The 26,115-nt window shown below is 37.1% G+C and overlaps 1 protein-coding gene across 1 annotated transcript in view; it reads left to right on the forward strand.

The window, feature by feature from the left end:
* Positions 1-25,912, forward strand: part of SMC6 (structural maintenance of chromosomes 6) — a 59,102-nt gene extending 33,190 nt beyond the window's left edge. Inside the window, exons 16-26 of the mRNA XM_052648886.1 lie at positions 335-495; positions 4,375-4,510; positions 5,416-5,496; positions 6,591-6,761; positions 13,495-13,632; positions 14,638-14,783; positions 15,039-15,164; positions 19,531-19,636; positions 21,183-21,335; positions 24,696-24,793; positions 25,625-25,912. Coding sequence (XP_052504846.1) covers positions 335-495; positions 4,375-4,510; positions 5,416-5,496; positions 6,591-6,761; positions 13,495-13,632; positions 14,638-14,783; positions 15,039-15,164; positions 19,531-19,636; positions 21,183-21,335; positions 24,696-24,793; positions 25,625-25,739 — 1,431 coding nt within the window. The 3' untranslated portion in view covers positions 25,740-25,912. The remainder of the gene's footprint in view (positions 1-334; positions 496-4,374; positions 4,511-5,415; positions 5,497-6,590; positions 6,762-13,494; positions 13,633-14,637; positions 14,784-15,038; positions 15,165-19,530; positions 19,637-21,182; positions 21,336-24,695; positions 24,794-25,624) is intronic.
* Positions 25,913-26,115: the final 203 nt, after the last annotated feature.

The raw sequence follows: 26,115 nt of genomic DNA on the forward strand, positions 1-26,115 counted from the left end.
TTTTCTATGAAAAATAAGATTTCTAAGGTAAATATTTTTATGTGAAAAGGTACTTAAGATTTTTTATTTTAATGGTTAGCAGTATTAGAATTTAAAAATAAAATGTCAGTTTGTCATAGAACATTGTTTCCAATGTTTTTAAGACTCAGCTTAATTCTTTGAATCTTGAAAGCAGTTTTTTAAATTCTATTTCTCTTCATGGAATTGTTTCATTTGAATGTTTAAACAAAAATACTTGAATCTTAAACTAGAGATAGATAACATTTTGAAATTATATGCAGTGGAAATGCTTTGGCATATATTAAAAATGTATTTTTCCCTCTATATTTTTTAGAATAATTCTGTAGCTCGTGCAGTGATGCAATCCCAAAAGCCACCCAAGAATTGTAGAGAAGCTTTTACTGCTGATGGTGATCAGGTTTTTGCAGGACGTTATTATTCATCTGAATATACAAGACCTAAGTTTCTAAGCAGAGATGTGGATTCTGAAATAAGGTTGGTGTGCAATGTAGCTTTATTGTATTATTCTCACCCTTTCTTTTTGATTTATTTATTTTTGGCTGTGCTGGGTCTTCTTTGCTACAGGTAGGCTTTCTCTAGTTGTGGCAAGAGAGAGCTCCTTTCTAGCTGAGGGTGTGTGGGCTTCTCACTGCAGTGGCTTCTCTTGTTGCAGAGCATGGCTCTAGGGCGTGTACGCTTCAGTAGTTGTGGTCCATGGGCTTAGCTGCTCCACAGCAGGGTGGATCTTCCCAGATCAGGTGTCGAATCCGTGTCTCCTGCATTGGCAGGTGGACTGTACCACTGAGCCATCAGGGAAGCCCCTGAGCTTTGATCTTTTTTTAATTTTTTTAAACTGTTTCTCACATTAATGAACTTTATTGATTGACAGTACAATGTTATTATGATACTTTGTGTCATCTGTTTTGACCAACAAGTATAGTAGTTGTCTGATATTTGGAAGTTTAAAAAAAATTCACTGGTGTTTTTTAAATACAGAAAAATAGAAATTGGAAAACAAAAGTAACTCATAATCTGATTTCCTGACAGTCCCTATTGACATTTTAAAAATAATTAAAAGTAATATATGCACATGGTGAGAAAATTCAAACAGTTCAGAAATGTATGCATTGAAAAGTGAAGCCCTTTGCCCCCATCTCTCTTTCAAAAGTATGGTAATAGTTTAACAGTTTCTTACATATATTTCCAGAATGGTTTATATACTTGTACTTTCTTATATTTATTTCTAGAACAGTTTGAAATTGAGATATAATTCAAGTGTACAATTGAGAGATTTTTGAGCAGCCATAACCATTATCTCAGTCCCAAGCATTTTTGTTATACCAGAAGGAAAACTGCCCATGAGCAGTTGTTCCCTCATTCCTCCCCACCCTCAGCCTCTGGCAACCACTACTCTATTTTTGGATTTGTCTTTATGGATTAGTTTACTCTGGATACTTCATATCAGTTCAGTCGCTCAGTCGTGTCCGACTCTTTGCAACCCAGTGAATCGCAGCACGCCGGGCCTCCCTGTCCATCACCAACTCCCAGAGTTTACTCAAACTCACGTCCATTGAGTCGGTGATGCCATCCAGCCATCTCATCCTCTGTGGTCCCCTTCTCCTCCTGCCCCCAATCCCTCCCAGCATCAGAGTCTTTTCCAATGAGTCAACTCTTCGCATGAGGTGGCCAAAGTACTGGAGTTTCAGCTTTAGCATCATTCCTTCCAAAGAACACCCAGGGCTGATCTCCTTCAGAATGGACTGGCTGGATCTCCTTACAGTCCAAAGGACTCTCAAGAGTCTTCTCCAACACCACAGTTCAAAAGCAGCGATTCTTCAGCACTCAGCTTTCTTCACAGTCCAAGTCTCACATCCATACATGACCACAGGAAAAACCATAGCCTTGACTAGATGGACCTTTGTTGGCAAAGTAATGTCTCTGCTTTTGAATATGCTATCTAGGTTGCTCATAACTTTCCTTCCAAGGAGTAAGCGTCTTTTAATTTCATGCCTGCAGTCACCATCTGCAGTGATTTTGGAGCCCAAAAAAATAAAATCTGTCACTGTTTCCCCATCTATTTCCCATGAAGTGATGGGACCAAATGCCATGATCTTAGTTTTCTAAATGTTGAGCTTCAAGCCAACCTTTTCACTCTCCTCTTTCACTTTTATCAAGGGGCTTTTTAGTTCCTCTTGACTTTCTGCCATAAGGGTGGTGTCATCTGCATATCTCAGGTGATTGATATTTCCCCTGGCAATCTTGATTCCAGCTTGTGCTTCTTCGAGCCCAGCGTTTCTCATGATTTACTCTGCATAGAAGTTAAATAAGCAGGGTGACAGTATACAGCCTTCACGTACTCCTTTTGCTATTTGGAACCAGTCTGTTGTTCCATGTCCAGTTCTAACTGTTGCTTCCTGACCTGCATATATGAGTTATATAAAATGCATCCATTTGTGTCCAGCCTCTTCCACTTAGCATAATGTTTCAAAGTTCATCCATCTGTGCTGTGTACAAGTATGCATATGGTTTCTATGTCTTGCTTTTTGTCTCAATATTATATCTTGGGCAGGGCTTCCCTGGTGGCTCAGTGGTAAAGAATCTGCCTCCAGTGCATGAGACACGGGCTCAATCCCTAGGTTAGGAAGATCCCCTGGAGTCAGAAATTGCAACCCACTCCAATATTCTTTCCTGGGAAATCCCATTGAGAGAGGAGCCTGGTAAGCTACAGTCCATGGGGTCACAAGAGTCAAACGTGACTTAGTGACTAAACAGCAACAATTAAATCTTGGAGATTGTTCCATATCAGCACATGTAAAGCTGCCCTGTAATATATGCTTGACCAGTTCCTGTTGATGGACAGAGACATTGTCTGTAGTTTTCTCTTACTATAGCAGCGCTGCAGTGAAAACACACGTGTGTGTCTTGGCACACTTTTGAAAGTATGTGCATAGCTTAAATTCTAAATAGTGAAATTGCTGAGTCAAAGGATATGTGGATTTTAAAATAATTTAATAGTCATTATCATTGTTTTATTAACATACAATTTATGGGCCAATTTAAAATATTTAATAATGTTAAATAATTATTATTTCTAGTACTTAATAATGTTAAATGAGCCTTAATATTTGTTAAAAGAAATAATTTACTATTTAAAATTTCTTTGATATACATAAATTGATCACTCAATAGCAGTTGCCAAATGACTACAGAATGATTGATTTCCCTAATGCCCTCTCATACTATGAAGATATGAAGAATGCTTTTCTGTGCCCCCATCAACTCAGCACTGGCAGATTCCCGTTGATGAAAGATTGCCCTGAAAAAGATTTTGTGTCTGGCCCCGTTTTTACCAGAAATATACAAGTACTCTCCTCTTTCTTTCATTTGCTAATTTGTTTATCATTCATTCAACATTTACTGATTGTTTTTTAAATTTTGAAAGTTCCGCCAGGTAGCATGGCTATAATAATAGTACACCAGATTTAAAATGCTGTTATTCTGTATACGAGTAGAAAATAAAAATATTGCTAGTTGAACCATGGACTAGAAGATGATTTTAGAATTCAGAGATGTTAAACTGTGGGAAAATATGTTCTTAGTGAAATCTGACATACACTTTTTATCAGAGAAAAGCTCTTCTTAACTACACAGGTGGTTCTCTTCCACCAGGCACATGCTTTTGGACAACAGGTACTTGGGTCAGTGAGGAGGAAAAAAGATCACTTCTGAAGGCAGGTGCCTCTGCTGGTGTGGAGACCCTTCTGGCTTTGGTATCTGCTGACCTTATCCTCCACCTCTTCTCATTGTCCTTCTCTCTTCCCTTTTCTCTCCCCACACATTCACAGTGTTTATTGACCACCACAAATGTGGGAGTCTGTTTCTCGCTTTATGTATTTCTTTTCATCTTCTCCTCCAGTTGCTGCAGTTGGTGAAAACTTCAGAGAACACACATAAGTTGTCTCTTCTCCCAGACTTGCTCTTATGTTCCCATAGTGCTGTGGGCATGCAGTGCAGTGTCCTGTTCACATTTCAGTGTTATCGTTTATTTCCTGATGCTTGGGCTTTTTGTTTAATTTCTTCATGCCTTAATTCTTTTTCTGCCTCTGCTTATCACTGTGCACAGTGCCTTTCATAGGTAGATCATAAGTACTTATTAATGAAATAAGTAAAATTTAATTCCAGTTTAAAAGATGTTTTTTGAAATCTCCATGTTTCCATGTTATGAATTACTTGTTTAGGAGTAGAGAACTGGTTTAACTGCATAAGGTTTGGCAAAACTCTGTTACAAGTAAGGCTTTCTTTGTAAAGATCTAAATATTTGTAATATTCAGAAGTAGATTTAAAGTATTTTTTTACCCTCTCTGTTCTATTAAGTGACTTGGAGGATGAAGTTGAAAATAAGAAAGCCCAGATATTAAATCTTCAGCAACATCTGTCTGCCCTTGAAAAGGATATTAAATGCAATGAAGAACTTCTCAGAAGGTATCAACTGCATTATAAAGAGTTAAAGGTAAGAAAACATCATTTTATTTTCTCAGCTTAATCATTTGCTAGTTACTTTTAAGGTCTTACCATGCACTGAGTTAGATGAGTAGTTCTCAGATTTTTTGAGCCTCAAGCCCCTTTACAGTCTTAAAAGAGCCCTTATCTGTGTGGGTTTATCAGTATTCCTATTATTAAAAATTAAAGCAACATTTAAGAATATTTATTAACTAATTTAAAAATAACAAGTACATTATGTATTAACATAAATAATGTTTTTTTTGGCAAATAGCTAGTTTCCAAAGCCAGAAAGATTTAGTAAAATGATTAACATTTTTTATATTTTTCTAAATCTCTGATATCTGGCGTAATAAAATTCACCTGTCATATCAGCTTCTATAATCAGTCTGTTGCAGTATTGCTCATTATAGTTATAAACCTCCTGTACACTTAGAAGAAATCGATAGTAAAAGTGATCTAAAAAAATTATGCCTTAATGTTTTTATGAAAATAGTTTTTTACCTAATGGACCCTCTGAATGAGTCTCTGAGACTCCCAGGAGATACTGGGATTGGACTTTAAGAACCATTGGGATAATCATTCTAGCACTTTAGATTGGATGTTTCAAGAAAACACTGTCTCTGTGGACACAACACTGTCATACTGTCATACTGTCTTCATTTTAAATGCTAAAACGGAATACTTCTATCTGCTTTGTATGAGAGTTGATTAGCAATAATGGTAATTGATACAGACTTTATATATAATTTTCTTTGGTTCTTTTAATACTAATGTGTCTTTAACTGTGGAATCCTTCTCTAATATAAACCAGAGTAGAATTTTGTTGATTAATACATCCTTTCCAGGGTTTTTGTTTCTATTTTTCATTTTTATGTTACTAAAATCTAAATACCTTTTTTTTTTTTTCAAAAGATGAAAATAAGGAAAAGTATTTCTGAAATTCGGGAACTTGAGAATATAGAAGAACACCAGTCTGTAGATATTGCAACCTTGGTAAGATTGTTTTCCTCAACTTAAATGTAATGTAAAAGACAAAACTATTACTTAGGTTAAGAGAATCTAGTCTCAGATTTTTAAAAATAAACTTTTTGAGGCTACTTTTTATGAGTGCTATCTCCATTTACAAATAAGTTAGAAACTTCCTGGTGTATAGCCTTCAAACTCCTTAATATTTTGTACATATAACTTCCATGTATTGTAATTGATTTTGTCTTCTTATGCATGTAATAAATCTTTGTCAGAGCTTGTTTATCTAAACAGTAACTGTTCAAACTACCTAGCATAGTATTTTTCATAATTAATCAGTACCAGTATTAGTGATATCATTTATTCAGTTGCAGTTGGTCTCTTTGAACTGTTTTCCTTTTTCGGAGTTTAATGGTTTTTATTCACCCCATATTTGTTCTCTTAGGCATCTTTTTATGACATTCAGCTTAACTCCCCAAGTTACGATAATTAGTGAATTAAATCAATTGCAGAGTCTTGTTAAAATGAATCAGTATTTACCTGATTCATTCAGAGTAAATCAGTATTTACTCTGTACCAGGCATCATGTTAAATGCTGAGGGACACAGCAGTAAACAAAACAGATCAAGTCACTGCACTGATGGAACTTTACTCCAATAAGAATTTGTCTCCAATTTGTATTAGTAATTTGGTTTTCCCCTTAGTGTTTCTCTGCTTTAATTCCTATTGTTGATAGACTCAATTTCTTAAAGGTATATGTCTTATTTATTTTTGTTCAGTCAGCATCTGATACATTGTCTGGCATAAGGTATATATTTATATATACTATATTTTGAAGGAAAAAGTGAGTAATAGAATAAAAGTTATCCCCTTTGATTATGACCTTAAGCACAATAAAATAGTTTGTCTTCTAAATGTAATCCTTTTCAATTTTTTTAACCTATATTCTTCTACTTTCTAATTTACCAGTAAGAGTATGAATATATCGTAATGTTCTTTGTATTTGTCTTTAATCTGATTTGCTTGTAGCCTATAGTTTCTCCTTTTCCAGAATTATATATTTTCCTGTTGGATAACTTAAGTATTTGAATTAATTCTATATGCTCTGTAAATGTTGCCAGGAAGATGAAGCTCAAGAAAATAAAGTCAAGATGAAAATGGTTGAGAAAAATATGGAACAACAAAAAGAAAATATGGAACATCTTAAAAGCCTGAAAGTAGAAGCAGAAAACAAGTATGATGAAATTAAACAGAAAATTAATCAGCTCTCAGAGCAAGCAGACCCACTTAAGGTATATATTGTTATTCTGATATATGTGTGTGTGTGTGTGTATGTGCGTGTGTGTGTGTGTGTGTGTGTATTTATTTATTTATTTATTTTTCAGTTTTATGTCTGCAGTATACCTGCTAGAAGGGCTTTCCTGGTAACTCAGCTGGTAAAGAATCTGCCAGCAATGCAGGAAACCCCAGTTCGATTCCTGGGTTGGGAAGATCCGTTGGAGAAGGGATAGGCTACCCACTCCAGTATTCTTGGGCTTCCCTGGTGGCTCAGCTGGTAAAGAATCTTCTGGCAATGTGGGAGACCTGGGTTCAATCCCTGGATTGGGAAGATCCCCTGGAGAAGGGAAAGGCTATCTACTCCAGTAATCTGGCCTGGAGAATTCCATTGATTGTATAGTCCGTGGGGCTGCCAGGGGTGGCAAAGAGTCGGACATAACCTAGCGACTTTCACTTTCACACCTGCTAGATAATATTCTAACAGAATTTATGACTAAATATAAATAAAGCTGTATAAAACTGGGATGTGTACACCAACTTTTCATCATTAGATCAATCAGAATTAAATACTCTTCTCACACCTTTACAGAAAATAAATTGCCAAATTTTTCTCCCTCTCCCCCCCAAAAGGTTACAGCTTGTGTTACCTTTTTATTTTGTGGGATATTTTCTTCTTTTAGATCAGAGACAGGGATATTTATCTGTTTGTTCTGTCTCTGTGCTTATCTGTTCTCTTGTCCTACCTCTCCTCAATAACTCTAGGGTTCAGTTCAGTTCAGTTGCTCAGTTGTATCTGACTCTGTGACCCCATGGACTACTGCACGCCAGGCTTCCCTGTCTATCACCAACTCCCAGAGCATACTCAAACTCATGTCCATCAAGTCAGTGATGCCATCCAACCATCTTATCCTCTGTCATCCCCTTCTCCTGCCTTCAGTCTTTCTCAGAATCTGGATCTTTTCCAATGAATGAGTTCTTTGCATCAGGTGGCCAAAGTATTAGAGTATCAGCTTCAGCATCAGTCCTTCCAATGGAATATTCAGGGCTGATTTCCTTTAGGGTGGACTGGTTGGATCTCCTTGCTGTCCAAGGGACTCTCAAGAGTCTTCTCCAACACCACAGTTCAAAAGCATCAATTCTTTGGCATTCGTCTTGGTAGTCCAACTCTCACATCCATACATGACTACTGGAAAAGCCATAGCTTTGACTAGATGGACCTTTGTTGGTAAAGTAATGTCTCTGCTTTTTAGTATTCTATCTAGGTTGGTCATAACTTTTCTTCCAAGGAGCAAGTGTCTTTTCATTTCATGACTGCAGTCACCATCTGCAGTGATTTTGGAGCCCCCCAAAATAAAGTCTGTTTCTATTGTTTCCCCATCTATTTTCTATGAAGTGATGGGACCGGATGCCATGATTTTAGTTTTCTGAATGTTAGGTTTTAAGCCAACTTTTCACTCTCCTCTTTCACTTTCATCAAGAGGCTTTTTAATTTCTTCACTTTCTGCCATAAGGGTGGTGTCATCTGCATATCTAAGGTTATTGATATCTCTTTCAGCAATCTTGATTCCAGCTTATGCTTCATCCAGCCCTGCATTTCTCATGATGTACTCTACATATAAGTTAAATAAGCAGGGCAACGATATACAGCCTTGACATACTCCTTTCCCAATTTGGAACCAGTCTGTCATTCCATGTCCAGTTCTAGCTGTTGCTTCTTGACCTGCATATAGATTTCTCAGGAGGCAGGTCAGGTGGTCTGTTATTCCTGTCTCTTGAAGAATTTTCCACAGTTTGTGGTGATCCACACAGTCAAAGGCTTTGGCATAGTCAATAAAGCAGAAATAGATGTAGATGTTTTTCTGGAACTCTCTTGCTTTTTCGATGATCCAACAGATGTTGGCAATTTTATCTCTGCCAAAGAGTTTAATCTTTGAACTCTAAGATTAGTTGATATAAAAGCCAGCTTGAAGTAAAGTGCTACCCACTTCCTACTTACTAACGTATCTGCATTATATTCCAGCCAGAATTCAGTTGACTTTTTTTGTTTGAAGATACATGCTTTCTGAAACCAAATTAAGGAAATAAAGTTTATTATCAGCAGCTTATTATCTTTCTAATTGAACAGCTCAATTATTCTCAAAGCTTCAGATTTTATTTATAAGACACAGAAGAATCAGTAGTATGTCTTAAAAGGGAAGAGGTATGTTGATGATATAACCCTTTTTTGCAGGAAAATTACTTCTTTGACTCAAAATGTATTTAAATATTTTAAAAGTTTAAAAGAACTTGCACGCGTATGTGCTTTACTATAATTGTCTCCACTGACAGTTTTAGAAAGTGTGATTTATTAAAGAGAGTTAGAGGAGAAACTGAATAGAAACAACTTTTCCCTATTTGTGGTGACCTCTATATTGTTGCTTTCTATAGAGCTGTGATTTCTGGCTGCCTTGGTAATGGATGTTGTTTTGTTTTTTTTTTTCTATTTCAGCTAAGAATTAAAAAAATTTTAATGTTGTGAGGAAGGAAAACATATTAAGGATACTATTGAAAAAGACAAATAGAAAGTAGTTACTACAGGAAAATAGAATTAAAAAGACAAAAAGTCCAAGATAAATAAAGATGACAAAATTAATTTTTAAAAGAAAATAGAATAAGAAGAAATAAAATAAGTATGAAAACTGTCAAGAATGGGAGAGACTGAATTCAAAACTTAGGGATTAGAGAAGTGAAGTTAGAACAAAGATGAGATCAAAGAAAATTTTAAATGATGAAGGATTAATTAAAATTGAAATGATAATTTATGCTTAAGTAATATAGAAAAAGAAATAATTAGCACCTGAATTATTCCATGAACTGTAGCCCGCCAGGCTCCTCTGTCCATAGAATTTTCCAGGCAAGATTACTGAAGTGGGTTGCCATTTCCTCCTCCAGGGGATCATCCCCACTCAGGAACAAACTCATGTCTCCTACACTGGCAGGCAATTTGTTTACCACTGCGCCACCTGGGAAGCCCTGAATTATCCCAGATAAGTTAAGCTGTGTTCTGTTCTTTTAGGGACCTGTAGGCTCAAGCAACTCCTAGAATTGAAAGTCCACAGATAAGTTCAGTAGCAGAATATACATGCAGAAAGCAGTAAGAATTCTTGATCTTAGCTCTTTGCCTTGGTTGCCAGTAAGTGAACCCTTCGGTAAACCTGCACACAGTTGTCTAGTAGTCAAGAGGGTTTTCCTTACAGTGTCGCATCCCACTAAGCCATCAATAACAGGACCAAGAAGAGTTGCCTAACAGAGGAATTAATTCCTCAGAAGCTGTCATGATGTATTAGCAGCTTCTAGATATAATCTGTTTTCTGTTAGGACATTTGTTCATTTTGTGTCAGAGGAGTGGCGAGAGGTGGAACATGCTGTTCAAATATGTAGTCATTGAAATCTTAGCATAGGGAATATTTTTCTCACTTTGAACAGTTTATTTTGATTTATCGGTTCAGTTCAGTCGCTCAGTCATGTCCGACCCTGTAACCCCATGAATCGCAGCACGCCAGGCCTCCCTGTCCATCACCAGCTCCCAGAGTTTACTCAAACTCATGTCCATCAAGTCGGTGATGCCCTCCAGCCATCTCATCCTCAGTCATCCCCTTCTCCTCCTGCCCCCAATCCCTCCCAGCATCAGGGTCTTTTCCAGTGAGTCAGCTCTTCGCATGAGGTGGCCAAAGTATTGGAGTTTCAGCTTTAGCTACTCAGTCCTTCCAGTGAACACCCAGGACTGATCTCCTTTAGAATGGACTGGTTGGATCTCCTTACAGTCCAAGGGACTCTCAAGAGTCTTCTCCAACACAGTTCAAAGGCATCAAGGGTGCTCAGCTTTCTTCACAGTCCATCTCACATCCATACATGACCTCTGGGAAAACCATAGCCTTGACTAGATAGACCTTTGTTGGCAAAGTAATGTCTCTGCTTTTGAATATGCTGTCTAGGTTGGTCATAACTTTCCTTCCAAGGAGTAAGCGTCTTTTAATTTCATGGCTGCAGTCACCATCTGCAGTGATTTTGGAGCCCAAAAAAATAAAGTCTGACACTGCTTCCACTGTTTCCCCATCTGCTTCCCATGAAGTGATGGGAGCAGATGCCATGACCTTAGTTTTCTGAATGTTGAGCTTTAAGCCAACCTTTTCACTCTCCAGACTCCGCCGTCCTCCGAGGGGCCGGGGTGGCGCACGGCGTGGCGCGCCATGGTCACTGCCGCTGCGGCCGTCGGGAGGGGGCTGCTTGACGGTCGTTGGTGTGGGCCGTGGCCATGTGCAGTGGTTTTTTTTGTTTGTTTTTTGTTTTAATTTATACTGCAAGCTTAATGCTTTAGTTACATATTAAATTTTTTGTACAGGAAGCAGGATCTACATTAAGAATCATGGTCTGCATTATTAGAGTAGGAGGGCTTCTTGGTTTCTGATAGAGATAATGAGTGTTTATTTCTATTGAGACTGACTGCTTTTGAAAATTCCAAGATCTAATGATTTATAGCTTTCTAAAACCTCGTAATTGATGTAATTATAGGAAGCAAGTGGCTATAATACATACTATAGTAATTTATCCAATCTTGTCAGCTAACTAAAATTTGTTATTTAGACATCAAAGAGAATAAAATTTTTCAATGATTCTGTCCCTTATAGCATCTCAGCCTTTTTTTTTTTTTTAAGGCTGAACTTTCTTAAAGGTTAGAAGCTCTACAGACGTAGGGCTACATCAAAATTTAGTTCTAGATCTAACCCATCCTAGTCCTCACCCCAAAACAGGGTGAGTGTCACTTAAGTGAATTTAATATCTTTAGGTCTCTGTTTCACCATCACCAAAATGAAATGAAAGGAAATACTCTCTTGGTTCCTTTTTTAAAGTTTTAAATTTGTTGGTACCCAGGATGTAATTTTATTAAATATTTGAGGACAAATCAAAAGCCACAGTAAGAGAAAGAACCTTCAGTTCTTTTCATTCTGTTTTATAAGTCAAGTTTTTCCCTTTCTAAAGTTGCTCGGAGGAAATTAACCAGCACAGATCCATCCTGATACAACTGACCCCTTTGGCTCCATAAAGCTGATTTGATCCCCTAAAGCAAACATGGACATATTTTGAAAGTTTCTGCAAACTTTAGAAAATTTAGTGTTGTCAACCATTCTCTTTCGTAAGCCATTCCAGTTTCCAACTGTAATATCTCCTACTACGAAAATTGTACCCATTTTCTTTTATTTTCTTCAAAGTAAAGGAGCAGCTTATCTCTATCCTCCATATAATAATATTTTTATTTTTAACAGACCTGTGTTATAAAAACTGTATATCATTAAGTGTCTACCTTGGGTGGTAGTTATTTTTACCAGTGTGAATACCTTGCAGAAAATTGTATTCTTAGGTCAGGAAGTAGCCTATATCTGCTTTTTTATATGAGGTATAAATAACTTGGAATTTTTAGATACATCACGTGTTCTTTTTCTTTTCGGGATATCTGTAAATGATCTGTCTTCCTTGATGCTGTTGTTTTGGTTTGTCTTTGTTTCTTTTTCTTTATAACTATGATTCCTGAAGGTAAACATCATCATCATAGGATATATGTCCAGTGTTAGTGGCTCAGTTGTGTCCGACTCTTTGTGACCCCATGGAGTGTAGCCCGCCAGGTTCCTCTGTCCATGGAATTCTCTAGGCAAGGATACTAGACTAGGCTCAAAAAATAGACAAACTCAGCAAAATTTAATTTGGTGGTTCTTAAATCAAGAGCCATTTTAAAAATTGAGATGTGGGGATTCTCGGCCTACTGAAATAAAATCTCCAGAGGTGGAGTTTGGAAATCTATGTTTTTTTAAAACATCCAAATTGATAATAAAGAAAGCAGTCTATATATCAGTATTTAAGAAAGCTGCCATAATTTATGGCATTGTACATATATCATCTCTAAATACCAATAAAATCTTCTTACCAGTCTCTACCTCCTTTAAAGAAATTTATATATTATATGCTGCTGCTAAGTCACTTCAGTCGTGTGCGACCCCATAGACGGCAGCCCACCAGACTCCCCTGTCCCTGGGATTCTCCAGGCAAGAACACTGGAGTGGGTTGCCCTTTCCTTCTCCAGTGCATGAAAGTGAAAAGTGAAAGTGAAGTCGCTCAGTCGTGTCTGACCCTCAGTGACTTCATGGACTGCAGCCTACCAGGCTCCTCCATCTATGGGATTTTCCTGGCAAAAGTACTGGAGTGGGGTGCCATTGCCTTCTCCGATATATTGTATGTACTCTAATAGAAGACAGATTCCCATAACAAGGGGGAATTCCAATAATAGAAGAAAATGTGTTTTGGGCATCGTTCATGTATAAAATTATTAGGCAAAATAATCAAAATGTGTACTTGACATTCAGTCTATTGACTTAATTATACATGAACACCACAGAATCACATATACGAAGTGATACGTTTAACATTTAGAGATACTGCTTTGTTTCCATTTACATTTCATGAATTATTTTTTTTTAACCTTTCTCATGTGTCTTCAGCATTGGCATCTTTATTGTGGTTAGAGCTATATTTTGAGTAATAAGAATAGTTGAGTGATGCATTTTTCCAATGCTCACAGAAGGATATGAACTCTGAACACTGGCCTCTTCAAGCAGCATAATTCTGTCCACTTTATTACTTGTCAGTTTATACCTAAGCTGGTAATTTTTTAAAGCAATCTTTTCCTTATAGATTATTTTGGTCTTATTTAAACAGGATGAATTAAACCTTGCTGATTCTGAAGTGGATAACCAAAAACGAGGAAAACGGCATTATGAAGACAAGCAGAAAGAACACTTGGATACTTTAAATAAAAAGAAACGAGAACTAGATATGAAAGAAAAAGAGCTAGAGGTTATCCATGATTTTTTAAAACATTTTGTTTACAACCTTAGTCATGATTATTGAAGTGCGTTTTCCTTAATGTCATATTTCCAAACAGAGACAAGCTGTCTGATGGATATCTGTTTTCTTTGGAGTAATAGCTGTTTCAGTGAATCAACAGAGGGAAAGACTTAGGGACTCTCAAAATGTGGGGACTTCATAGACCAACACGAAGAGTACTTTAAGCAGGACTGCCACAGCCCCTTATCATGCCTCCAAGTGATTTGGAAAATGGCACTCCCTGCTCTGAAATAGTTCCTTACATGCCCAACTTGGCAAGTGCATAGCAGCTTTATGTCAGAAAAATACTTCCCTGCCTCTGAGTTAAGTCAGGAGTGAGTTGGGCTACAGTCCAGCTCCTCCTTACTAATAACCCTGGTTGACAGTGGAAAGCGAAAGCCCTATTTTTAGAGAAAAGTAAGTTGAAGGCAACCATGGTTTAACCTAAAAGAGATGGATTCCAGCTTTGTTTTTACATGTCTTAGGAAAATGGCTTCAACTCAGACCCATTGCCTTATTTGTTTAAGATTTAATATACCAATGTCATGAATGGAAGTATTATGTGTGCTAGTGCTTTGAGTTTTAAATATTTTACAAACACAAAGATCTTTATGTTTTCAGTACCATTTGGTATTTAGAATCCATCCTAAAAGTCGCAGAAAGCTATGTCTGACCTCAGCATCTGGGGTGCCAAACCTTCATAACTTCTACTTGAAATTTGTTTTACTAGGAGGTTATGGAGCTCCTCTAAATTGTTAAAGTTGTGTACACTAATGCAATTTTCTTTTGAAAATTTATGATGACTCTAAACTGTATTCTCAGTATAAAGGTTAGAAAAATAACATTGATATTAAGTGTAATTAAAATACATTTCTTAAATATAAGTTCAGAATTATACTTTGCATATTTTGGTACAAATAGTACAGTGAATTGTTGTATCAAAGACGTTTTAAAGTTAGACGTCTGTTATCTTAGGAGAAAATGTCACAAGCAAGACAAATCTGTCCAGAGCGGATAGAAGTAAAAAAATCTGCCTCAATTCTAGACAAAGAAATTAATAGATTAAGACAGAAGATACAGGCAGAACATGCTAGTTATGGAGATCGAGAGGAAATAATGAAGTAAGTGCTTGCTTTTCTACTTTATGATATTATCCATATATATTAATAAGAAAAAAGATATTTATATAAAACCTTAAGTTTGGGTAAAGTGTTTCTATGGCATATGGTTACAGCTTAACTAGTCTTTCATACATGTAATATTAACAATAAATAACTTTTTTCTTTGGAATTATTATAGAACTTATTAAATATATTTGAGATTTTATGTTTCATTGAATAGCATTTATTTGCTTAATATTTTTTTTCATAAAATAGGCAGTATCAAGAGGCAAGAGAAAGCTATCTTGATTTGGATAGCAAAGTAAAGACTTTAAAAAGGTTTATTAAATTACTGGAAGAAATAATGATCCATAGATATAAAACATATCAACAATTTAGAAGGTAAGTGCATTGAAAAATATTACCACATATTATGCATTCTTTGTTTTCAGTTCTCCCCTATAAACAATAGAATTAGAAGAACTTTTTTGATTCAATTAGAAAAGATGTAGTAGTGCTTGGGACCCTATAATTTAATGAGAGAATTCTAGATTTGAAGGGACTTTTATAAATGAGCTTTTTTAACTTAAACTCCATTAGATGTACCTTACTGGATAACTCAGAGATGGCTGTTCAGTCTCTGCTTAAATGGGTCATTTGGAAGCTTATTGGCTCTGAAACAGACTATTTCAGTCTTAGACAGTGGATGTCCTAATGAGAGACAATTTTTTAAGGGCTCTTTATGGGCCCTGTTGAGGCAGGTTCTCAGTTGATTACCCTGATCTCCTAGAACCATGTAGCTCCTTGGATACAGAATCTCTGTTTTGTTCATAGATATATCCCCAGTGCCTACTGTGGTACCTGAAATGTAGTAGAAACATGATGTATATTGTTTGAATAAATGAGTACAGGGTCAGAGACACTGGATCTCATTAGTATACCCAGAAATGTGCAGATTGTCAGGGATCTATTAAAATCACAAGCAACAGAAATAAACCGGAGGACAGTTGATAGGTAGGCTTGGCTCTTGATATACTTGAATCCTAGGCAGCCCTAGTCTTTCCACCTAACCTATTTTCCCGATGGCATCCCCTCAGTAGCATGTTTTTTAACTCTATACCAAGAACTATTGGAGAAGGAAATAGCAACCCACTCCTGTACTCTTACCTGGAAAATTCCATGGACTTGGCATCCTGGTGGGCTGCAGTCCACGGGGTTATGAAGAGTTGGAAGCAACTGACCATGCATCCCCATACCAAGAGCTATAGCCTTAAGACTATAGAATTTTTTTAATTTTTGTAAATTTTAAGTTTCCCTAGTATCAGTTCAGTTCAGTTGCTCAGTTGTGTCTGACTCTTTGTGACACCATGAACCACAGCATGCCAGGCCTCCCTGTCCGTCACCAACTCCCAGAGTTTACCCAAACTCTTGTCCATTGAGTCGGTGATGCCATCCAACCGTCTCATCCTCTGTCATCCCCTTCTCCTGCCCTCAATCTTTCCCAGCATCAGGGTTTTTTCAAATGAGTCAGCTCTTCGCATCAGGTGGCCAAAGTATTGGAGTTTCAGCTTCAACATCAGTCCTTCCAGTGAACACCCAGGACCGATCTGCTTTAGGATGGACTGGTTGGATCTCCTTTGCAGTCCAAGGGACTCTCAAGAGTCTTCTCCAACACCATAGTTCAAAAGCAGCAATTCTTCTGCGCTCAGCTTTCTTTATAGTCCAACTCGCACATCCATACATGACCCTGGAAAAACCATAGCCTTGACTAGACGGACCTTTGTTGGCAAAGTAATGTCTCTGCTTTTTAATATGCTGTCTAGGTTGGTCATAACGTTCCTTCCAAGGATAAGCATCTTTTAACTGCATGGCTGCAATCACCATCTGCAGTGAGGGGAAATTCAAATAAAGCCATAATGAGAAATAGGCTTTGTGTGTTTGGCTATATTCCTTAACTAAACAATAGGTTAGTTTTTGAAATGTGTGTTTCAGTTTTATATGCATGTTATTAGGATTTGACTTAAAGAGTTTCTTGTTTTATCCTTTTGAGGCAGCTTTTAAGTTTTGTTAGGTAGGACCAGAGCAGTCTTCAGTCAAGGACAAATTTTTTTTCTTACCAGTGAAGCCGTGTTCTTCTGAGTCCTCTGTTGATGCACTGTGAGTTTACTCCACTCGTGCCTGTGGGAATGTGAACTATTCCTGGCTCTGAGTGACCTCGGGGGTTGTTTCTGCTCCTTTTGGGTGTTTCTCTTGCCAGCCTCGGGCAGTATCCCCACACTGCCACTGATAAGAAGGTTGCTTAACCTGGGGATCTCCCAGCCCCTCTGTGGTTCTCTAGAGCTCTCTCAGTGCAGCTCTCTCTTCCCCACACTCTGCTTGTTGAACTGGAGGGCCTGGGCCTCGTCAGACTCCTAAACAGGGCTTCTGGGTGCCACCTGGGTTTTCACTGCCCTTTTACCCTTGTTGTTGTTGTTCAGTCGCTGTCATGTCCAAGTCTTTGCAACCCCATGGACTATAGCACACCAGGCTTCCCTGTCCATCACCATCTCCCAGAGCTTGCTCAAACTCATGTCCAACGAGTCGGTGATGCCATCCAACCGTCTCATCCTCTGTCGTCCCCTTCTCCTACCTTCAATTGTTCCCAGCATCAGGGTCAGTCTTTTCTAATGAATCAGTTCTTTGCATCAGGTGCCCAAAGTATTGGAGCTTCAACTTCAGCCTCAGTGCTTCCAATGAATATTCAGGAGTGATTTCCTTTAGGATTGATTGGTTTGATCTCCTTGCTGTCAACAGGACTCTCAAGAGTCTTCTCCAACACCACAATTCAAAAGCATCAATTCTTTGGTGCTCAGCCTTCATAGTTCAACTCTCACATCCATCCATGACTGCTGGAAAACCATAGCTTTGACTATACGGACTTTTGTCGGCAAAGTACTGTCTCTGCTTTTTGATAAGCTGTCTAAGTTTATCATAGCCTTTTTTCCAAGGAGCAAGCATCTTTTAATCTCATGGCCTTTTACTCTTAATGTAAAAGTGATTTGTGGCATCCCTAGGGCTCAGTGTGTTTGTTTGCCATCTTTCAGAGATCATTTTGACTGGCATTGCCTGCAGTGTCTGATGTCCAGAGTCTGAAAACCCGTTTCATGTATTTTGTCCAGTTTTCTAGTTGTTTCATGCAGAAGAATAAATCCAAAGCCTATTACTACATCTTTTCCAGAAACAGTAGGATTTGTTTTCTTATTATCTAAAAAATTTGTCTCTATTTTCTGTTAAAGTATTGGTCTTATAATTTATTATCTTGATATGTTTCTTCACCACTGACAAGTTTTACATTGTTTACCTAATCTTGAGAGGACAATAGAGATGGTTAAATTTTTTTAATTGTTTATCTCTTTACACTGGAGAACCTTGTCACTTTATGAGGACAATCTTTTAGACATCCCGTAAGTGGACACAGTTGAAAAATGTATATCAGTATTTCAGAAGGAAAGTTAACAGAAAATTCTGAATACCAGCTAGCAATAGTTATTGTGGCAACAAAGGAAAAACTGAAGCTATCAGTATTTTCAAATGTGGAAATGTAATGCAGTTTAGGAAGGGAATTGGGAGGGAAAAGAATAAAATACAGTTATTCTAAAGAAAGGAGCCTTAAGTTCTTTAGGAACAAAGACTTCAGGAAAAATAGCCGGTTACCTATCGCCCAGATTTTATTTTCTAATTAACACTCCCCACCAAAAGGAATCAAGGCTCCTTGGAGAAGTGGTTAATAATATGGAGCTGAGCAGGGAAGGTATAGATGCCAGAAACGTAAGAAAGTGCTCCCCAAAATGTAGAGTCATGATGAAAGGACATAGGCATCTTGAAAGAGGCTCCCACTGGCAAACTGTGGGATGATTTGAGGACCACAATAAACAAGAACAGTAATAGATGGTGGGGCTTCCTTGGTGGCTCCATGGTAAAGAATCCACCTGCCAGGGCAGGAGACTCGAGTTTGATCCCTGGATTAGGAAGATCCCCCAGAGAAGGAAATGGCAACCCACTCCACTGTTCTTGCCTGGGAAGTCCCATGAACAGAGGAGCCTGGCAGGCTACAGTCCACGTGGTCACAAAAAGTTGGACACAACTTAGTAACAACAAATGAATGGTAACCCAGTGAATAAAATAGCAATCAGACTGCATCCGTATTAAAAAGAGTGTAAATAAATAAATTATTGAGGAAGAAGGGAAAGGTCTCCCTGACAGCAGGATGCCATCTGATAAATAAGTGGAGTTTGTGTTGTGTGAGGCAGTGTGTAAGGTACTGCAGATACGTGACTGAGAGATTGCCCTCGCCATTTTTGCTACTATAAGGTTAGGAGGAGATGAGCTAATAAATAGGCCATTTACCACTATCTTAACACTGCTAAAGTTTAATCCTCTCAAGGGCATGATTTATGTCTTCTGTGTTAGGGTGATATCTTGTATAAATTAGTTGATTGATACATTCATATGGACTGACTGTAATACAATGGATTTTATTCTGTGTGGGACATTTTTATTCATCTTATAGATGTTTTATTTATTATAAAATGAATTGATAAAAACATGGAGACATAAATATAAAGACAAGGAGAAAATCGCCTAAAATTTTACCTATTTAAATGGGCACGAATGTTAACACCCTGGCATATTTTCATCTGGTCTTACATGCTAGTTTAAAGCTCATGCTGAATCTACAGTTCTCTAAAATGTTGTAATCTTTTTAATGTGCCCAATGTCTTTTTTCAAGGTGTTTGACTTTACGATGTAAATTGTACTTTGACAACTTATTATCTCAGCGGGCCTATTGTGGAAAAATGAATTTTGACCACAAGAATGAAACCCTTACTATATCAGTAAGTATCTTAACTCTTATGTATGTTATTCATTAGAAGGATAACCTGCTTCATTTCTTTTTCTGGGCAGGGGGCTTCATTTCTTTTGATGATAGGTTGATCTGTTGTCATAGGAAACAAAAGAACTTATTTTTAAGTTAAAGATAGTTTTTGCTAAAGTGTTAAAAATTAATTCTACTGACTAAAGCTGCTGTTGTAGCTCTTTCCCTTCCCCCTTGTGGACAACCAAATTATTTTCTTATGGTGATAATTGAGGAATTTTGTTTTCAGTGGTAAATGTTTACCATCTCTTCTCACTCCACTGGCTCCTTTTTAAAATTCATACAGCATGTTAAATTTTGTGGGACATTATAGAAAGTCTGTAATTATTTTCAAAAGCAGTTTAACCACTAGATGTCACTAGAAATCAAGTAACAAAAGTAAAAACAAATATTTCTTGGCACTTAGAAATATTTGACAAAAAGAAACAAGACAATCTGGTTAACAGTAGCATCAAAAACAATAAAATACCTAGGAATAAATTAACCAAAGAAGTGAAAGATCTATACAGTGAAAAGTATAAGACACTGACGAAAGAAATTGGCAGAGACACAAACGGAAAGATAACCTTTATACATGAATCAGAAGAGTTGATATTGTTAAAATGTCTCTACCATCCAAATCTGTCTATAGATTCAGTGCAATCCCTGTCTAAATTCCAAAGGCATTGTTCACAAAGAGAAAAAACAGTCATAAAATTTGAATGGAACCAGATAAGATAGTAGCTAAAGCAATGTGGAAAAGAAAGAACAGTCTGAAAGCATCACATTTCCTGATTTCAGGCTGTGTTGCAAATATATAGTAGCCAAAACAGTAACCAAAGTAGACATATAGACCAGTGGAACTGAATTCTATGTTCTTGAACTGTGTATTCTTGGCTCCTTTATCAAATATTAGTTTTCTGTATTTGCATGGGTTTATTTCAGGGCTCTCAAATTCTATTCCATTGGTCTATTTGTCTATTTTTATGCCAGCACTTATACTGTATGTATATTTGAAAGTTGCTTAGACATAGATCTCAAAAATTCTTGCCACTGAAAGAAAAAAAATGGCAACCCTGTGAGTTGATGGACATGTTCACCTTATTGTGGTGATAATTATTTTGCAATATATATGTTTGTGTTGTGTCCTATACCTCAAAGTTATACAATGTTAAATGTCAGTTTTATCTCAATGAAACTGGGTGGAGGCAATAATGGTTTTCATTTCCCTAATATTAGTACTCTTATTAAGCTTTTGGAATTTTGGTATGTTAGACCTGGTTAAGGGGAGAAAATGTTTTCAATTAAATTTCTCACAGTAAAACAGACGCCACTGTTATACAGCTTATATTTTTACTTAAAATATTTTAAATGGAATAGATGTCATTTCCAAGTCACTGACTGATTTTGTTGCTCGTCTTCATCTTTACTATAAATTCATCCTTTTTAAAAGAGTAGCCAACCACTTCTGTAAAGAAATTAATCTGACTTTTTTCTGCATTTTGTTTTTTGTTGCCTCCTTCAAGGTTCAGCCTGGAGAAGGAAACAAAGCTGCTTTCAATGACATGCGGGCCTTATCTGGCGGTGAACGTTCTTTTTCCACGGTTTGCTTCATTCTTTCTCTGTGGTCCATTGCTGAATCTCCTTTCAGATGCCTGGATGAGTTTGATGTCTACATGGTAGTGTTAACTTCTAAATTCTCTAGTTTTTCTCTCTTTTTAGTGGTGGTTTGAAATGTATATTTTGGAAGGAAACTATTCGTTTGTTAGTTCTTCTCAACAGAAAAGATCCTGCTCTGACAGTTCTGTCGGTGATAACTGGTAGGGAAGAGCTAAAGAATCCCAGTTCTTCCCCTTGCTAACACACCACGCTGACGGGACCCCCATCCGGGACTTGTGCTCTTTTCCCTCGTTTATTATGATAAGCAGTTCACCACCCTTGCTGTGACCTTTGCACCACTGTTGTCTCCTTTCCTGTTCAGCCACACTTTTCAAAAGAACAACCTCTATAATGTGAGGAGCAAGAACATTGGACTTTGAAGTTAAAAAACTTAACATTGAGGCCTGCCTCTGTCACCAGTTACCCAGGTGACTGTGGACTCAGTATCTATCCTCTTCAGGCCTCAGTTTCTTCATCTATAAAATAAGATCCTCAGCCTTTCCTCCCTCCTAGGGTTAGAGTGAGGCTCCAGTGAGGTCTGCCTCACTATGGTTCAGTGAGGTTCATAGTAAGCCTCTCACTTCAGCTGTTCATCCTTCATTGTTCACTAAACCCACTGCAACCTGGGTTTGGACTGCAGTACTGCAGCAGAACTTGTTTAGCAAAGATCATAAATGAACGTTAATTCTTTGAAGTATTTGTACCACAGACTGAGCCTCCATCTCTTAAGCTGTGTCTTACAGGTTTCCACACTCCTTTTTTTTCTCAACATGCCAGTCTGTCCCCATCACCCCAGTTCACATGCCCTTAAATGTTTAAGGTCTTTGTTTTTTATAGTGGTGTGAGTTTCCCTGGCGCGCGCGCGCACGCACGCACACACACACACACACACACACACACACACTCTCCACAGTCTAGTACCTACATTTGCTGCTGTTGCTGCTAAGTCATGTCATTCATGTCTGACTCTGTGCAGCCCTATGGACAGCAGCCACAGGATTCTCCTACATTGGATTCCTACCAAATCTAAGTATCTCGTCTGACATCTCTCTTGCCCCCAGTGGGACCTCATCTAGTGAACAACCTACATCCCAAACTCAGCATGTCTGAGACTGAATTGGTTTTCCACTCAAAGCTTTTCTTTTCTTGAGTTCCTTTCCTTGATTATTCACAAATTGCCATTACCAACCCAACACCGGACTGCAGCACCAGTGATTTATCTGTGATTCTTCTTTCCTTGTTACACATTAAGTCTGACCTCTGTCTCCTCCTCTTCTATAATTTCTCCCTAGCCTCTGCTCCTTCTGTCACCTCTTCTGTCCTCAGCTCTTGGTCATTGTCTTCGTTTCCTGTCCAGACTTCCAGACTTTAATCCTGTTCCTTCTCACTTTCTCCTCACCATCTTGGCAGGTTTCTGTTTCTAAAATAAATCTAATTGTGATCACTCCCTTGTTTAAAAGTCTTTGGTTTAATTCTGTAGGGTGACTTTGAGACCCTTTATGATACTGTCTGTATCCATCTACTTTTTCAGCTAGACTAAGCTGTTTGTGATTTTCCAAACACTGTGCCCTTCTTCCTTGTATGTCACACTCTGACTCATCTTTCAAGACTTGGTTTGGATGTCACCTTTATGTAGCCTCCATACCACCACCCTGCAGACAGGATTAGGGACTTCTCAGTTTCCTCAGCACCACCTTATATCAACTCATACAATTGTATATTTTTATATTTTATAGTATATAATGTTCACCCACATGGTGCTAGTGGTAGAGAATCTTCCTGCCAATGCAGGAGATGCTAGTGACAGGTTTGATCCCTGGGTTGGGAGCATCCCCTAGAGTAAGAAATGGCACCCCACTACAGTATTCTTGCCTGGAAAATTCCATGGGCAAAAGAGCCTAGTGGATTATAGTCCATGGGGTCACCAAAAAAAGAGAACTGAACACTACTACTAAATAACATTCAGTATATTATACACATTTTATTAGTATGCATTATGTTCAGTTAGCTTTCAGTTTGTTGCATTCTCCTATTTTCATGTCTGAATCACTCACCAAATTATTTTTTAAGTTATCAACCATGTCTTACTCATATTTCTACCTCTTAATGCCTAGTCCATAATTAGGATTTTAGAAAATGCTTAGTTACAAATCAGAATTCATATTTGCAAACCACGTCAGTGGGTATTTTTTCTATGCTGTCATTGCTGAAGATTAAGAAATTCCTTTGAGATTTGGATTCAAAGCTGATTCATAAATCATAGATGATGATTGCTCTTTCCATACAATATTTTTGCCAGAATGCCATTATGCAGTCTTATCACGCATATTATTTTTCATATTTAATTCTGAATAATTTCTCATTCAGAAACTTACAGGTTTTTAATTGGAGTGACATTTTGCCTTGTTGAAATTATTCTGAAAAATGTACCCAAGTTTGGAGAACCAGTCTAAAGGAAATGAATAAATATTTCTTGGTGCATTGGCAGCTTTGTTATTAAACGATAGACTTCCCTCCAGGCATTGTGTTGAAAGGACAGTATTCAGTTTGGGCAAGCCCTGGTTACTTTTGTACCTTAAGTTAGACTACAGATATGCCCAATGGAAGAATTTCTAGGATAAGAGTCACTGAGCAGTATAGCCAGGATGCTGGGCCCTTGTCTGCCCTCCATAGTCCAGGTTCTAAACCACCATACTATATGGCCACGTGTGGTTTCATTTGCTTGTGTTTTCATATTTCCGGAGTTTTCACGAAAGAGGAGAGATACTTTCATTTTAATCGTTTTTTATTATTTAATTCAGAAGATGTAAACACAAAGTTTAATTCATTTAGTTTCACAACCTACTGTATATAAACAGGCATTTTTTCCCTATACACTGATATGCCATTTAACTTATTTTAAAGATTCAATTGAGAAGTTAGTCTATAAATTCGAACTTACTACTATTGTACAAATTGTAGAAGGTGATGAGGATGGAGTTTTTAAAACACCTTAATCATTGAGGGAAAATTTAAGAGATTTAATAAGTTTGAATCTGGTCACTTTTGATACCATTCTCCTCACTATTACTGTAGAAATTATATTAACTTTGCAACAGCTAGTTTTGACTATTTTCTGATTATTTTAATTGTTAACTATATTGGAGGCAAGGAGCTATACTTAAAAAGACTACAGAAATTCCTAAAAGATATATACATTCAGTTATTTTCCCTAATAATTTAGATACTGGGTTTCACAGTATATAAGAGTTGCTTGACATTGTAGATAAGATAACGGATGATCCTTAGATAAAAATCCAAGGGTGTGTAAAATCCAAGGCTGCTTCCCCAAGAATATAATTGACACAGCAGCAGCTCTAACTTCTGCCTCTGTTCTCCAGGATATGGTTAACCGGAGGATTGCAATGGACATGATACTCAAGATGGCAGATTCCCAGCGCTTCAGACAGTTTATCCTGCTTACCCCTCAAAGCATGAGGTAATTTAAAAATTTCTTCTCTGAATATGTATATGTATATATATGTCAAATATATAAAAGGAAGAAATCCTTTATATTCTTAATTTTTTAATGCAAATGCATAAGTGACCAATAAAAACAAACCCCTAAACTCATTCCAGAGATTGAAGGTAGTTTTTCCTTATTAGATATTTAAAATACTGTTTGTGTTATCTTCCTTCCATAATAGAGGAGGTTTTATTTGAATGTGAGTATTTACTTTTTAGTATTTCTGTCTTGAATCTGCTCTTCTGTGGTTATCAGGAACCAACTAATATAAAGTAATTTTAGTAACTTACTTAGACAAAAGAAATAATTCATAGTCTCCCTAATCTTAAATCTTTTTCTGGTGACTTACAAGTCTTTCTAAATAAAGAGTGCTACTTTGCTGTCAGTCAGCATTTATTAGGTACCTGCAGGGTGGCAGGCTCTGTGTCACTTAAAGTTGATATTCTTTCTCTAAAATGGTCACTTGATCATTTGGGGATTTAAGTTTATGACAGGAAATATTCAGGTGACTCCTTCCTGGCTAGATAAGAAGAGTAAGAGAATTAGATGTTATACAGATCTCCTTCATTTTCTTTTTCCTCCAAAGTGAAAACTCATGGCATTAATCAGGAAGTTAATTTTTGAAAATGAAAATTTATTTCCTTCTTGTAAATTATATTTCTCCTAGAATTTCAGATATCAGACTTATATCCCCTCCCCCATTAGCAGCCATTTGACTTATATTTTCATGAGGTAGTATTAGAATTTTTTTTAATGTGAAAAAGTTTACTTGGAAATTGGAGTAATTAATTTTGCTTCTTTTAGTTCACTTCCATCAAGTAAACTGATTAGAATTCTTCGAATGTCTGATCCTGAAAGAGGACAAACTACATTGCCTTTCCGACCTGTATCTCAAGAAGAAGACGACGACCGGAGTTGATTTGTGACTTAATATGCCATGTCCTCATGTTGAAAGACATGTAAAGGGAAAAAACATCCAGGACTATTTAAAGTAAAATGAAACAAGGTATTCTAAAATAAAAGAAACTCCTTTATGTATCTGACATTATGTATTACAAAACATGTAAATAAGCCTAGAAGACCAGCCACAACCAGCGATTTAAAATTACAGTTATTTTACTTTGAGAAAATCCAATTTCATAGTACTGGTTTTAAATCTTTTTGTGTTTTATTTTAACCATCTACTTTTATAGATTCTTTTTCAGAAGTTTCAAATTTTGTACATATGTACATATACATATCTGTTAAGTTTGGGTTCATTTCTATAGTATTTTGTAAGAATTAAAATAAACATT

This window comes from Budorcas taxicolor, chromosome 11, assembly GCF_023091745.1.
Source record: "Budorcas taxicolor isolate Tak-1 chromosome 11, Takin1.1, whole genome shotgun sequence".
In the NCBI taxonomy this organism is placed as follows: domain Eukaryota; kingdom Metazoa; phylum Chordata; class Mammalia; order Artiodactyla; family Bovidae; genus Budorcas; species Budorcas taxicolor.